The 15,003-nt window shown below is 41.1% G+C and overlaps 1 protein-coding gene across 3 annotated transcripts in view; it reads right to left on the bottom strand.

Moving 5' to 3' along the window:
• Positions 1-1,686: 1,686 nt before the first annotated feature.
• Positions 1,687-15,003, bottom strand: part of LOC124267527 — a 31,196-nt gene continuing 17,879 nt past the window's right edge. For 2 of the 3 annotated variants that reach the window (XM_046702452.1, XM_046702451.1), the window contains 10 exons: positions 14,117-14,347; positions 12,164-12,385; positions 9,675-9,750; positions 9,238-9,342; positions 7,429-7,485; positions 6,299-6,478; positions 5,017-5,226; positions 3,972-4,171; positions 2,996-3,391; positions 1,687-2,060 (listed from right to left, as the gene is read on the bottom strand). In XM_046702452.1, coding sequence (XP_046558408.1) covers positions 3,146-3,391; positions 3,972-4,171; positions 5,017-5,226; positions 6,299-6,478; positions 7,429-7,485; positions 9,238-9,342; positions 9,675-9,750; positions 12,164-12,385; positions 14,117-14,347 — 1,527 coding nt within the window. In that variant the 3' untranslated portion in view covers positions 1,687-2,060; positions 2,996-3,145. Of the gene's footprint in view, positions 2,061-2,954; positions 3,392-3,971; positions 4,172-5,016; positions 5,227-6,298; positions 6,479-7,428; positions 7,486-9,237; positions 9,343-9,674; positions 9,751-12,163; positions 12,386-14,116; positions 14,348-15,003 lie in introns of all 3 variants that reach the window. The other variant, XM_046702453.1, reaches the window with a different exon arrangement.

Below are 15,003 nucleotides of genomic sequence, written 5' to 3'. Positions count from 1 at the left end.
TATATCATTTAAACAAAATGCACAAGAACTGGATACAAAAACCGACAAATTAAATCATCTATGTGCGTTGTAGGTGCTTATAAACATTGAGCTTGCAGCTACACTTCATTAATTGATTGCATATAATTGTTAGTATAATTTGTCAAATCGTTTAGACTTAAAGATGTATTGATGCAGGGACTCTATTATGTTCTTATTGACGTTGTTGTTTGCCGGAGATATTCCGTATAACACAGTTTGGAGATTGTGGCCATTTACATAGAAGTAGGTATTAATCAGAAGTTAATCAGAAGGTGAAAGCCAGAATCAGAATCTGCAGTTAGCTATTTCACTCATATTGATGAGCTGTTTGATATAAAACGGAACCCATGCTATTCTTGTCTTCTCAATAATCACTGTTCAACAATCAATCAATATGTACAATATTTAGGTTAATTAATCAGGCAATGTACACAATGCCTGGAAATTCAGACAACGTACACATTGACTGGTTAAATCAGTCATTGTACACATTGCCTGATTGTAGACATTGACTGTAATATATACATTTAGAAATATAAAAATCGTTTGAAATCATATATGACAATTTGATGGTGTTCATTTCAACTATTGAGTATTTTTAACTCATAATAACACTAAGATAAGTCTAAAATATTTATTGTATATAGTACAAGAATACTGGTTAACGTCAGCATTAAAATGATATTACGATAGCCCCTATATTGGTATTGGTGGCTCTTATATACTCCCCATAAAAAGTTTAGACTCACTAGAATCACTTACTATATGTTATGAATATATATGGTTACATCTGAGATGAATTTCTCCACTAACTGGGGGGAACCAACTGCAAAGTTTATGTTGATGAATTGCACAGGTATCATGGATCAAATTGCTGAAAAGCATGTGCAAATATCGCGAATGTGAACAGCTGCGTTTTGGTGTAAAGTTTTGTTAAGAATTCGCCATTTTTCACTGAGTTTCATCATTTATTAAACTCATGACAATAATCTTTTCAACGTTACGAATTCGTTTTACAATACATCAGCTCATGTGAAAACAGTACCTTCAAACAGTATGGGATATTATGCAAAATCTAGTTTAGAACAGTTGACTGAAGTAAGTGGCTACATTTACACTAGTGAGTCTAAACTTTTGATGGGTAGTATATAACGCTTGAATGCTAACCAAGAAATACACATTGCACGTTGACGTTTAGGCAAGTCTGGTTACAATAAATACCATGAACAAACAAAATAATTCATGAAACCAATGGGATGATGTAAACTGATTTAACATGTAACTGAAATAAGGTATATGAATGTGAAACAAATACATGATGTTTGCCATTAAGCGGATTACAGTGTTTTAGTAAGTACAATTAATAGTTCATTTCGGAGTCCTATCCGGGATTCGAACCTAACAGAGTGAGGCAATTGGTGCTGGCCATTAGGTGTTTCTCTATGAGATCTTCGCTTAGATCCCGGGTGCTTCTCCATCCAAAATATTCCTAGTATTTGTACTTTATTGAGAAAGTGTAATTCCAAATATAACTCACGGGCGAAAGAAACGTCACCTCGCTTTTTTTGTCACAAAACAACAAACTCAGATTTTGAAAATTTAACAATCATATTTGGAAAATTAATGGATCTACAACATTCTGAATGTTGAAAGTGTGAACTACAGATATGAATAATCACTTAGTGTACGATAAAAGATAAAAATAATCATTTTGGTGACGTTTTTTCGCCCGTGAGTTTATGTTAACCTAATAAAGTTAATCAATGATTCAACAAGAGACAGACATATCAGATTTCAAATCAAGAAATATCAAAATATTCCGTTTAAGAAAATACTGACAAGTAACGAAGGCCTTCTCTCCATGTTAGTCTTTCAAAGATCCCAAAGAGAAAGGTCGTTGTACCCTAGCAACTTAAATGTTCATTTGAGTCCAGGATAAACCAGACATTTAAGTGTCCCCAGTAGACCCGAAGATGACTGCCAGTTGTCACATGATAGGCCAGACTACAACGTGTGTGAAGGTGGAGTTGGCAAAGCAGCTGAAAGACAAATTCGTACATTTAACAGCTCTACCAGTCTACAGTGGGAGTCGTCGGTATCTACTGTGTAACAGTATTTCCCCTTTGGTTTTTATGCAGTATTTGTTCTATCGTGATTCAACAGTGTTTATCCCAGTATCCCGGTTTTACCTTCTAGTCTGCTATTTCACAATCCATCCAGCACATGACATAAGCCATAAGAAAAGATGGTTGCATACATTTAAAAAAAGAGGTTTCCGAAAGTTTTAGGAAACAACACAGTGAACTGATAAAATATTTTATAAAAAAGGACTGAATTGAGTTTAAACGATACGGCTCTAACGTGGTAAATGTTCTCAAATATTCCCAGCAAACATAAGGTTGACGTTTTTAAATTGCCTGGCAAAAGAAAGTAAACATTAAAAAACTGGATCTGCCTCCCAAAAGGTTACAAACGTCTTCAAACCGTCACTAGGCTGCAACAAAACAACGAAACAATGCAAAATGAAGGTCGTTTGAGTGAGTTTAGTTTAACGCCGCTTTTAGCAATATTCCAGCAATATCACGGCGGGGGACACCAAAAATGGGCTTCACACACTGTACCCATGTGGGGAATCGAACCCAGGTCTTCAGTGTGACGAGCGAACGCTTTAACCACTAGGCTACCTCACCGTCCCAAATGAAGGTGGAAATATAATATGACACCCGCATCAAGTAAATCGCCATCAAATCGAAGTAAACATTAGAAAACGGGATTTTGCTAAAACATAACCGTTACAAACGTCATGACACCGTAACTTGGCTGAAACAGAAGATGGGACAGTTCCATTCAAACATGCTCAAATATCTAGAAGCACATGCACTTATCAACAACATTTCAATATCCCATATATTGCAAGTTGACACAAATCATACTTTTCGCGTAGTGTTAACACGACCATGTCAGAAAGTCCCACCACGCTTCTCAACCCGAGACATCTTCAACGACTCTGTAGGCGACATGTGGAACCGATTTGTACGGAAGTCAGCAGTGACCATGCCTCCCGAGACTTTGAAGGTAGCCGATGGGAAATCTTCCTTGAAGGCCTGCTCCAGCAGCATGTTGGTCACTGAGGGAAGGCCTTGAGTTCCCCTCCCGGAGTGGTCATGTACCACCACTGGACGTTGGTCTGAATCGTTTCGGCTCGTTCCCGTGTCTGGTGCTTCGTATTTAGACCTTGGACATATTCATGAGTCTTTCTCTTCGCTGCCATGACGTCTTCTCTGGAGCCGTGGAAGTGGACCATCCCGTTGCTCTTGTCTACCTGCGCCAGCACGTGCAGATCCGCGCAGAGGGAGGTCACGCGTGGCACCTAAAACAATTAGCAATTGCATGGTGCAGAAAAACGATCATGACGAAACTTGGATTCGAACCTAAGGTTACGGTGAGTGAGTGGGCTTGGTTTAACACCTCTTGTTAAGAGTATTCCATTTGTATCATGGGTGTTATCTTCATGTGGGAGTAGCCTAGTGGTTAAAGTGTTAGGTCTCACACCAAAGACCCGGGTTCGATTCCCCACATTGGGTTCATCATGTAGACCCCATTTTTGTGTCTCCCGTCGTAATTATGCATGAATATTGCTAAAAGCGACGTAAAAATATACTCATTCACTCACTCACTCACAAGACCTCGGTCATGCTGCACACAATCCAAGAAACAAAACAAGCGCATGAGCTAAATAGTTTTACGCCGCTTTTAGCAATATTCCAGCAATATCACGGCGGGGGACACCGGAAATGGGCTTCATACATTGTACCCATGTGGAGAATCGAACCCGGGCCTGCGGCGTGACGAGCGAACGCCGTAACAACTAGGCTACCCCACTGCCCTTAAATATTTGAAGGGATGGATACTAAGGTCCAAAGACAACGAAGTGCTACGCCTCAGCTCACCTTGTCGTCAGGAAGAGTTTCAATGGCCGAACCTGTCTGTATATCTGACACAACATTGTTCAGCAAGATGACGGAGACAGTGTCCATGCAGTTTTCAAGGTGCTCTTTGGTCACGGCCAATAGACGCAGTCGCGGCAGTGGAAGCAGGCACGGATCATCCGACCTCATGGACTTACTTTGGTATCTTTGTGGTTTGGAGCCTACGAACAAAATAACGAAAAATCAAATAAACCAATTCTGAGAACACAACATAGAGTTTGTGAATGAGTTGGGTTTTTCACAGCGTTTAACAATAGTCCAGCAATCTCACGGTGGGGGGGACACCAGAAATTGGTTTCACACATTCTAACCATGTGGGGTTTCCAACCCGTAGCCGATACCTCAGACATCATATATAACAAAGAGCCATGCTTATATTAAGTGGGCGTACGTGAAGGGAACCCCTCAACAACCTCCACCCATTTATTCCACCTCAAATACATTAGATATAACAAAAAGCCATGCTTATATTAAGTAAACGCACGTGAAAGCAACACCTTAACAACCTCCGTCCCTCCACCCATTTACACCAAACGATCAACTTAGACATTAAATATAACAAAGAGTCATGCTTATATTAAGTGGGCGTACGTGAAGGCAACCCCTCAACAACCTCCACCCATTTACCCAACACGGTCACCTTGGACATTCAATATAATAAAGAGTCATGCTTAAATTAAGTGGGCGTACATGAAGGCAACACCTGCACAACCTCCATCCCTCCATCCATTTACACCAAACGATCAACTTTACACCAAACGATCAACTTGGACATTAAATATAACAAAGAGTCATGCTTATATTGAGTGGGCGTACATGAAGGCAACCCCTCAACAACCTCCACCCATTTACCCAACACGGTCACCTTGGACATTAAATATAACAAAGAGTCATGCTTATATTAAGTGGGCGTACATGAAGGCAACACCTGCACAACCTCCATCCCTCCATCCATCTATCAAACACAAATGATGAAAAAGAAGATGGTTATATCAAATGGACGTACGTGAAGACAACTCATCTTCATGAGACAGCACAAAAGATTTCCTCATAGCTGGGCGACCAACGTTCTGTCGGAAAATGGAATCAAATGTGGACTTTTGTTCTGTGTTGTTGAGGAGGATCCGAACATCACTAAGGACCTTCAGGTTAGTCTTGTGTCGTTTGATGGCCCTCTCCATGCCAGTGGCGAATACCTTAGCGTCGTCGTCTTGCTCTGTAAGAACAATTAGTGTTTATTATTCTATAAAACATGAGGTTGAAGACATGGAATGTTTTCTAATAAATTAGCACGGTTGAAAGCATGCATACTATTGTTAGGTCCTCATAATCTTTGTCATACGCTTTGACTATGTCGCCAAAGCCATTGTCAAATAACCCTTGACGATCCGGGTTAGAATTGATCTTCAATAACCCATGCTTGTCGTGAGAGGCGACCAACGGGATTGGGTGGTCAGGCTCGTGGACTTGGTTGGCACATGTCATGACACATGACACACCAACAGCGTAGATCATGATGTTGATCACTGGATTGTCTGGTCCAGACTCAATTATTTACAGACCGCCGCCATATAGCTTGAATATTGCTGAGTGCGGCGTAAAACTAAACAGACTCACTCACTCACCCATTGTCAAATCCGTCTTCAATGAGTCGAAGATAAAGTTCTTAAAAGGCATTTAGAAGTTGGAAGAACATGAATACACGAAACGCTTTATGTATAGCAACTTCTTTTTATTCTTTATAGAAGTTCATCATGTGACGAAGAAGCAAGAAATAGCTCTGAAACGTCGTATAAAGAATAAAAAGAAGTGGCTGTCCGTAAAATGTGTTATCTATTCAAGCCGAAGATATAATAATATCGTTCATAATTTCAAAGATAAGATCTGCATATGTTTCAAAACATATTTCTGGTGTAGTATCTGTTAGTAGTTTCTTCGTGTTTCGAACACTTCAGTTGGACTGCAAATTAGAACTGAAGGTATTTCACTCATAAGCAAGTGTTCAAATAGTGCGTGGTGTGCACCCCCTTTCTCAAAAGAGTGCACACACACACACACACACACACACACACACACACACTCACATTTCTCAAAAAGCTGTATCCGCCCCTGCCAACTGACCATTGCCTCGTACGATCAACTGATCCTAGTGTAGCCAGGAATCCCCAGATGGTTGTGTGAGTGCGTGTGACGTGCGTGCATGCGTGCGTGCATGTGTGTCTGTGTGCACTAATATGCAAACGTTACAGGGAACTCGAATTGTCGATGCATATTGATGAACATGTTACCTGGAATAACGTGGCCAATTGCGAGTGACATGATTTTCTCCTTTTCTGCCTTTCTGAAGCACTTTTTGATCACCTCCTCTACATTGTTCTTGAAATATTCCGTAGACACAAGCATGACGTTCGTGCAGGACATATTTTGAGCAGGAACGACGACAGCTCCGGATTTTGTGATATTTGCTCCTGGATTAGAAAACGTTGACAAACTGATGGTATACACCCAAATTATGAAATATTGTAAGATATACGAACTTTTATCTTTTGTAAAAAAAACATTGTGCCCTGACAACGAGACTGCGAGCACCGAGACAAATAATCACGTTCGCACTTTAGCATGAAGATAGAGATGTCGCGAAAGCAAGAATGTCCCTTACGATGTTCCGTACAAATCCAATTAACCCTATGTTCCCAGTGTTAGTGAGTATGGTTTTACGCCGCTTTTATCAATATTGCAGCATTATCACAGCGGGGGACACTAGAAATGGGCTTTACACATTGTACCCACATGGGGAATCGAACCCGGGTCTTCGGCCTGACCGGAGAACGCTTTAACCACTAGGCTACCCCACGGCCCCTTTCCAGTGTTAACCGACATATGAACCTACATATCCAAATTTACGAATTATGTTTACAGACACTGTGAGAGGGTAAATCATACAATACATTACACTAACTTAACATCATGATAGCGTATATCTTTACGGGGGAAAGTTTCCAGGCTTCGCAATATGGAAAAGAAAGAAGTATGTTGCACTCACTTACATTATATCAGCATATGATTCTTCATCTGCACATTAACTAACGGTATACAATAATACGCCAATGGTACCCACAGACAATCATGTCTTTGCGATGATTGAAGATTTAACAAAATGCTTTTGAGATGACCCCCGACTCGAAATGCTTCACAGTACAATGCGTCATGACTTTTTCTAATATGAAGCATTTCGAGTACGGGGTCATCTCAAATTTCTACAAAAAATTAAAAAATCTTTATTTCTCGCAAAGACACGATGGCCTGTGATTGTACCATTCAGTTCTAAATAGATCTTTTCTCCTAATGAAAATATAGAGTTTGGAGTCTAAGTCATTACTTGAACTCTAAAGGCGATACAATGGCAGAGAGAACTTACGGTCACTTCCAACCATACAGTCAGGCCCAAACTCGGACTTCAGAAATGCCACTTGGCCTGAAACAAAAAGACAAACTGTCCTTTATATACATTAGTAGATTAAAACGGCTAAGAGAAATGAAAAAATATATATAACATACAGGCCCGCTAAGGGTTAAACCAGAACGTCGTAAGGGCCTGAGTGGGTGTGATGGGTTAGGTGATGCGATATGGGCTTTAACGTAGCACTTAAGATTATTTTGCTCATATGACAACATGTATGGGTGTGTATGTGTGGCTGCTTGTACTAGCCCAGACCTGAGCTTGATTTCTAGTGCTAGCTCACCTAGATAAGTTTTTATTTGTCTACTACTGGTTGTATGAGAGAGGTTGGTTTGTTGGTTGTTTAACGCCGGACTCAAAAAAATATTATATCGCGGTGGTCTTAGAAAGCTACGGTAAAGTTATTAATATGCAATCGTTACAATTTACAGTAATTCCGTATTTCCTCTAATAAGCGCCGGGTATCTCATAGTGTCGTGCTGGGAAGGCTAAAATATATATTTCGGATGTCCCGGGAGAACTCCGGTGAAAACATTAGTGCCCGGGCGCTAAGTAGAGTAAATACGGTAGATAGTTTTTAACACTGCTGTGAACAGCCTTCAGACACATAGACAGGACGTGTCAGCTTAATGTGGGAGAAAAGCCTAGTGTGTTGCAGTTCTCCGACGTTTACGAACATTCGAACCCAAGATCGCATAGGTTTGAGATTATATATGTTGGTTGGTTGGTTGGTTGTTGTTTAACGCCGCACTCAGCAGTTTTCCAGCTGTATGACGGCGGTCTGTAAATAATCGAGTCTGGACCAGACAATCTAGTGATCAACAGCAGTAGCAAAGATTTAGCAAAGTAGCAAAGTAGCAAATATATTATGGCGGCTGTCTCTAAATAATCGAGTCTGGACCAGACAATATGTTTTTTATTATATTATTTATACTCTCATTGGAAAAAGTCTGTTAACATGAAATTCTTCTGCCTCTGTAAATTTCCACGTAATACAATGTTGTCAGTCATTAGCAATTCGGAGCAGAAGTAACGGAAATGTTTATTCAACGGACTGTTATTTTAGTCACCTGCGACAGGATTAAAAGCATTGTTCTCATAGCAAGTTGATTGTTGGGGCTGTTATTTTAGTCATCTACAACCGGATTACAAAGAATTGTTCTCATAGCAAGTTGATTGTCGGGACTGTTATTTTAGTCAGCTACGTCTGGATTACAAAGAATTGTTCTCATAGCATGTTGATTGTCGGGACTGTTATTTTAGTCTGTAATCCGTAATTGAGAGAGTCCGGATAAAGCACTCTTAAATGATAAATTAAAAACAATTTTGCCGGGACTCAGAGAGTAGTCCGGATTATGGAGAGAAGCGGATTACACAGAATCCGGATTTGACAGATTCCACTGTACTATGTCTGAAGCCCCCATGATATAATGCTGGAGCATTTCTGAAAACAAGAAGACCCGTGAAGATCCGGGTTAGAAAGGGTCTTCAGTAACTTGTAAGAGCCGACTAACGTGATCGGGTGGTCAGGCTCGCTGACTTGTTTGACACATATCATCGTATCCCAGTTGCGTAGATTGATGCTCATGCTGTTGATCACTGTATTGTCTGGTCCAGACTTGATTATTTACAGACCGCCGCCAGACAGTGCTGGAATATTGCTGAGTGCGGCGTAAAACAACACAGACCAAACAAAAAACAACCCCAACCAAAACAGGAAAAAACGTATTCATTTACTCTTCATTCATCTTTGCGAACTTCACTTACCACGCAGTGACACCTTGTTGTCAGTTGGCACCACGATTGTGTTCACTTTTTCCGTGTGCAGAGTTCCTACTTTCACCTCAATCCTGAGGGGGTCAATCCAAAATTCTACAAGACGAAAACATTCGGTCATAGTAACCGTTTGTGTCAACATGTCAATAGTTTGCATATAAACGGAAACAAAAAAGTACAAACTATTGTATTTGCCCGACTACAGTTACATCTTTACTGAACCTGGGTCCCACAAAGCGTTCGTAACGTTACGACCTGTCGTAACTATAGTTTATCGTAGGCTTAGGAATGTCGCCACGCTACGAACGCCTTGTGGAGCGGGACCAAAGTCTGTACAATCACACTGCAGATAACAAATATTTATAGGCATATTTATCAGTTGAAGCTGGTTTGATAACCAGGTATTAGTCTTTGTGCTGACTTGGTACCTTCACTGTTCGTCCTATCCATGGTCGTTGGTTCTCTGATCATACTCGGGTCGCTGTCGAACGCTTCATTGAAAGCCTGTAAAACAAACGTTAAACATAAGTGAGTATGGTTTTACGCCGCCTTTAGCAATATTCCAGCAATATCACGGTGGGGGACACCAGAAATGGGCTTCACACATTGTACCCATGTGGAGAATCGAACCTAGTTTTCAGTGAGACGAGCAAACGCTTTAACCTTCAGGCTACCCCATCGCCCCTATAAACATTAACTCCATCATGCATTTAAGTGACGTCGGCGTAGGTTTCAGGGTTCCAATCCACACAGCGTTCGTAGCACTACGTCATTCGTAATCCTATGATAAACTGTATAGTTGCGATGGCTCGTGACGCTAGGAACGCTTGGATCGGGAACCAGATGCTGTTACTATCCGCTGTTACTATCCGCTAAGAACCTGACTTGAGGTGACATTTGCGATAACATTGTCATTGCGTTAAAATCACAGCGTCCATATTTGTGTCAGATCTATCTAATCCTCAAACATCATGACAGAAAATGATACTAACTGAGGCAAAAAAGAAACTTCACAAAATGTAATTTGAAAAATAATGAATAATTTTTCTCTGATGATACATCTATGTATCCGAAATGGAATCCCTATCTTTCGACTCTAGGAAAACATTAGCAAAACCCACTCAAACCCATCCATTCCTCGTGCAAATGACGTTATTGCCAAATCAGGTTTTGCACGTGCAGTCGATCACGTGATCTTCGCATCGAAGTTTTCTTCATATGCACGTGTTTGCACTGGCCTCAAGAATTGAAAAAACACTTTTAAACCACAGTTCTAACGGTACTTGAAATGCCACGATTGTCAAATGTGCAACGTGAACGTGCCGTTGGCATGTTGCAAGCGGGAAGATCAGTTATTGACGTACTGTGTATGACTTGCGAGGTCGTCTACAACAAACTGGCACCACTTCTGATCGCCCAAGGTCGGGTCGTCCACGTGTGACGTCACGAGCAGAAGACCGTCAAATCGTCCTACGTCACCTACGTTACATATTTCTGCCGGCTACACGAACCAGGGCTGAGATGTTTAGAGGTCGACTGTCCTCACAGACCATTCGAAATCGGTTGCGGGCTGCCAATCTCCATTCTCGACGTCCATATCGTGGGCCAATTAACGCCGTTTCATCAACGTCAACGTCTGCTGTGGGCCCAACGTCACCTCCGATGGACCCAGAGAGACTGGAATCGAGTCGTCTTTAGCGATGAATCCAGGTTTACCCTCAGATTCGCGGACAGCGGGCATAGAGTCTGGAGACGACGTCGTGAACGGTATGCCCAATGTTGTGTACAGGAAGTCGACAGATTCGGAGGCGGAAGTTGCATGGTGTGGGGTGCTTTCTGTGGGAACAACCGTTCCCGACTTCTGTTCATCCGTGGAAACCTGACAGCTGCTGCTTGCCGCGACCAGGTGCTCACCCCTGAACTCGTTCTTTTCATAGCGGCTCATGGTCCAGGTGTACAGTTCCAGCATGATAATGCTCGGCCGCATACCTCGATGTGGACACGAAATTTCCTTCAAAACGCTGGAATCAACGTCATGGACTGGCCATCGAGGTCCCCTGACCTTAATCCAATAGAGCACGTTTCGGATGCACTTAGGAGAAGGCTTCGTGGTCTTAGGAACCAACCTCAGAATTTGCAGGAACTTGCCGCTGCCTTGCAAGAGCAATGGCGCAGAATCCCCAACCACGTGTCCACAAGCATCAGGCAGTCGATGAGGAGACGGTGTTTGGCAGTGGTGAATGCGCGGGGCAGCCATACACGATATTGAACTGAGAAATTTCGCATTTTTATTCTTGTGACTTGACATTCTGTATACCCATGTTTTGGAACGGCGGTGTAGCCTAATGGAACTGATTATGGCACTGTCAGTGTCACACAGATCTCAGCAATGAAATAGTAACAATTTAACCATCTTACCATCTCTTGTTTTTTTTAATTGCCCTTAAGAAAGAATGTGAAGTTTCTTTTTTGACTCAGTATACATCGTTACCAAAGCAGAATGTTCTTTTACTTTCCGAATGGTAGCCTATAGGCTTCCCGCGAGACAGTAAGGTCGAAGGTGTACAGTGTCTTCATAGTTTTCTAATTCCGAAAATGACTTTGAGACTGTCGAAACACACAGTAATTTATCCTTTGACATTGAAAGTTATGTGAGTTTTTTATTTTATTATTTTTTCATTATGCAACTTAATTCTTTTTGAACAAATTGTATTATCTTTCCAAACTAATATAAAAACTCCACTTGTCTCGAAAGAGGGGTAATTCGACACTGCAAGTTTATGATCCCTAGGGCTGTAGGAGTATATGTGGATCACTGCCCTGCTTATCTCGAACTACGAATTATAGTTATAATGGCCCCAGAACGACGATTTGACCAGCTTTGGCTGTATCACTTAGACGTGTAAAATATACAAGCCTTTGTTGTTTTCGCATCCTTGTGATACAATACAATGATCACTTCCCTCAGACACGTCAGTGGGTTATCTGTGGAGAAAGCGGCTATTCTCTCTTTGAACACCCGGGCTACTGTCTCGGGTGGGTACTGTAGTATGCCGGTCCCGAGGGCCGGGAAAGCGATGGTCCCGTAGCCTCTGGAAGGTGCTCGTTGTAAACACGCGTCCACAGTCTTTATCAAAAACTGAAAGCAGAGGTTTAAAGCAACTGTTATGTTTCTACTAAGAATAATACTCTCCATTGGTGATTTCTTAGATCTTAATCAAATTCTTTCTTGATATTAAACAAATACAATCTCCTAAATCTTTCACAAATAAAATCTCACACAACCCAGGTATTAATTTGCCTATGATCCAAATTCTGGAAGCAGATTCTATCAAATTATGCACTGTAGACTTCGATTAGGATGTAGTGATCTAAACTCGCACAAAGTTAATCGTTTTATATCTAATGACCCATCTTGGTCCTGTGGTGCATTTTGTGAAGATAATTTACACTATTTCTTCCTGTGTCCAAATTATGACAATTTAAGAAATGATATCCATTTTCATAGAAATGGATACAATCTCAAATCAGTACTATGTGGAAATATTCAATCATCGGAAATTTAAAATTTGCAAATTGTTAAATCTGTTCATTGTTTTATCGAAAAATATATAATAATAAATAAGTTTAAGAAGTAATGTACTGAAACACAATGTAATACATAACTGTAAACCTACTGTAAACCTTTATTTCATTCATCAGATTCAATGTCACTTAATTATTTACTGTTGAACTGTCATACATATGTACATAATCAATGCTGTTGTATTGGGGCGGCATTAAGATAAGCCTTTGGCTTGTTTGCCAATCATTTTCATTACTCATGATGAATAAAATTTGTTTAAATCATTTCAAAGATCTTTCTATTTTTACCGTGAGTACAGACTACACTGGCGTGTTTTGATTGTGACCCGTGTTAAAAATGAAAGAAACTTTCAGTCATAAACAAGTTTCGAAGTGAAAGGATATTGATAACCACAGTGACTGTAACTGCTCAGTAGACAGATGTTCTGGGATACTGATTAGATCCTCAGTGGTTACATAAGAAAAAAGTAATTTGTTAGCATCCTGATCAGGTATCGGAACCCGCGTCTAAACACTGATTCCATCGGTGTATCCAAGTTCTTAAAGAATACTGAATATGAAGTGCACGTTTATATGTTTGAAAGAATGTACACTGATGTCCGCTTGCTGCGAAATAGTAACAATGAAATGCAAAATAAATATACATCTAAAAAGAAATATATGGCATGAAAGTTGTTTTTATTTTTCCATACCAACTCGTCACCACAATCTCAGACATTGCCATGAGGTATAAACAATCCTTCAACAGTCGCAAAGATACCAACTTCAGAATTGCAAGTTCTTGTTGACAATTGACCATATTTTCGACTTAAGTCCTTTAAGATGGTTGAAATGGTGGACACTTTTCTGTAATAAGTGCTCCATTTTCCGTTCAGAAAGGTCCGCCAATTATTGTGTGTGGAGTTGTTGTTTTTGAAACTGTAAAAAGAGTCCTCCCCATCCAATTTGCAATAATCATAAACGTAAAATGTAAACATTTTCAACTCATCTTTGAATCTCTGTATTGTACTGTATAGTAAAGAGATATAGAGCACATACCGTTGTCTGCATTATAATTATCCGAAAAGCAATAATACGGGCATCTCTAACCATAGGTTAAGTTATGTCAACGTCTAATTATGGTGTCGACAAATAAATATCTTTCATACAACTTGTTGCTATTCGGACACGGACACACACGCACGCACGCACGCACACACGCACGCACGCACACATATGTATATCATCGTTACGATGTTACAGCAAACGGCCTGTTGACTACATCAGGTCATTACTGAGGGCCCACCTGTAAAGCATCGCTTGAATCCTCCCACTTTGGGAGGCATGTGTGGTACACCTTCTTGCAGCGTAGATTACCTCCCCCTGTGTCCACGACATCGCCGAATTTGATGCCCTTGCGGTAACGGCTGTTGCACTCGTTCTGTATGGTAGGGCCCCCTGCTGTAGATATCGCCATGGAAACCGCTCCCTGGCTGAGTCTCAAGTCCTTGTTGGTCGTGTTCACTATGACATCTGCCTGTTCCATGAGAATACAGTACTCAGTTGCTATGCATAGTCTGTCGCGCAGCCCGTGAGTAAAATCGGTGGTCAGGCTCGTTGACACATGTCATCGTATCCCAATTACGTAGATCAATGCTCATGCTGTTGATCACTGGATTGCCTGGTGACTCGATTATTTTCGGGTCAACCAAGTCAGCAGGCCTGACCACCCGATCCCGTTAGTCGCCTCTAAGGACAAGCATGGATTACTAAAGACCAATTCGAACCCGGATCTTCACGGGTACTTTCCCTCAGACATTAATTTTCGTGAAGGGATGCCTGAATCAGTCAGTATGCATTGACATTAAATCCTTATTGTTCTGTAGGGCGGAGAGGTAGCAGTGTGGTTAAAGCGTTCGTTCGTCACGCCGAAGACCAGGGTTTGATTCCCCACATGGATACAATGTGTGAAGCCCATTTTTGGTGTCCCCCGCCGTGATATTGCTCGAATATTGCTAAAAGCGGCGTAAAACTGAACTCACTCACTCACTTATTCTTCTGCATAGGGCTATATAGAGGATGAGTAGATATGTGCCTGTCCAAGAGCGGTAGGTCGGTAGTTCGAATCCCGTCTGTGTGGTAACAAAATACATGGGACTTGCTGCTGCCCAACTAGGGAATACAACAATGACT

The sequence above is a fragment of the Haliotis rubra genome, unplaced genomic scaffold (assembly GCF_003918875.1).
Source record: "Haliotis rubra isolate DU_JTF1 unplaced genomic scaffold, ASM391887v1 Scf1319, whole genome shotgun sequence".
Classification (NCBI taxonomy): Eukaryota; Metazoa; Mollusca; class Gastropoda; order Lepetellida; family Haliotidae; genus Haliotis; species Haliotis rubra.
Note: the sequence above shows the minus strand (reverse complement) of the source record. Positions and strands in the feature narration are given on the sequence as shown.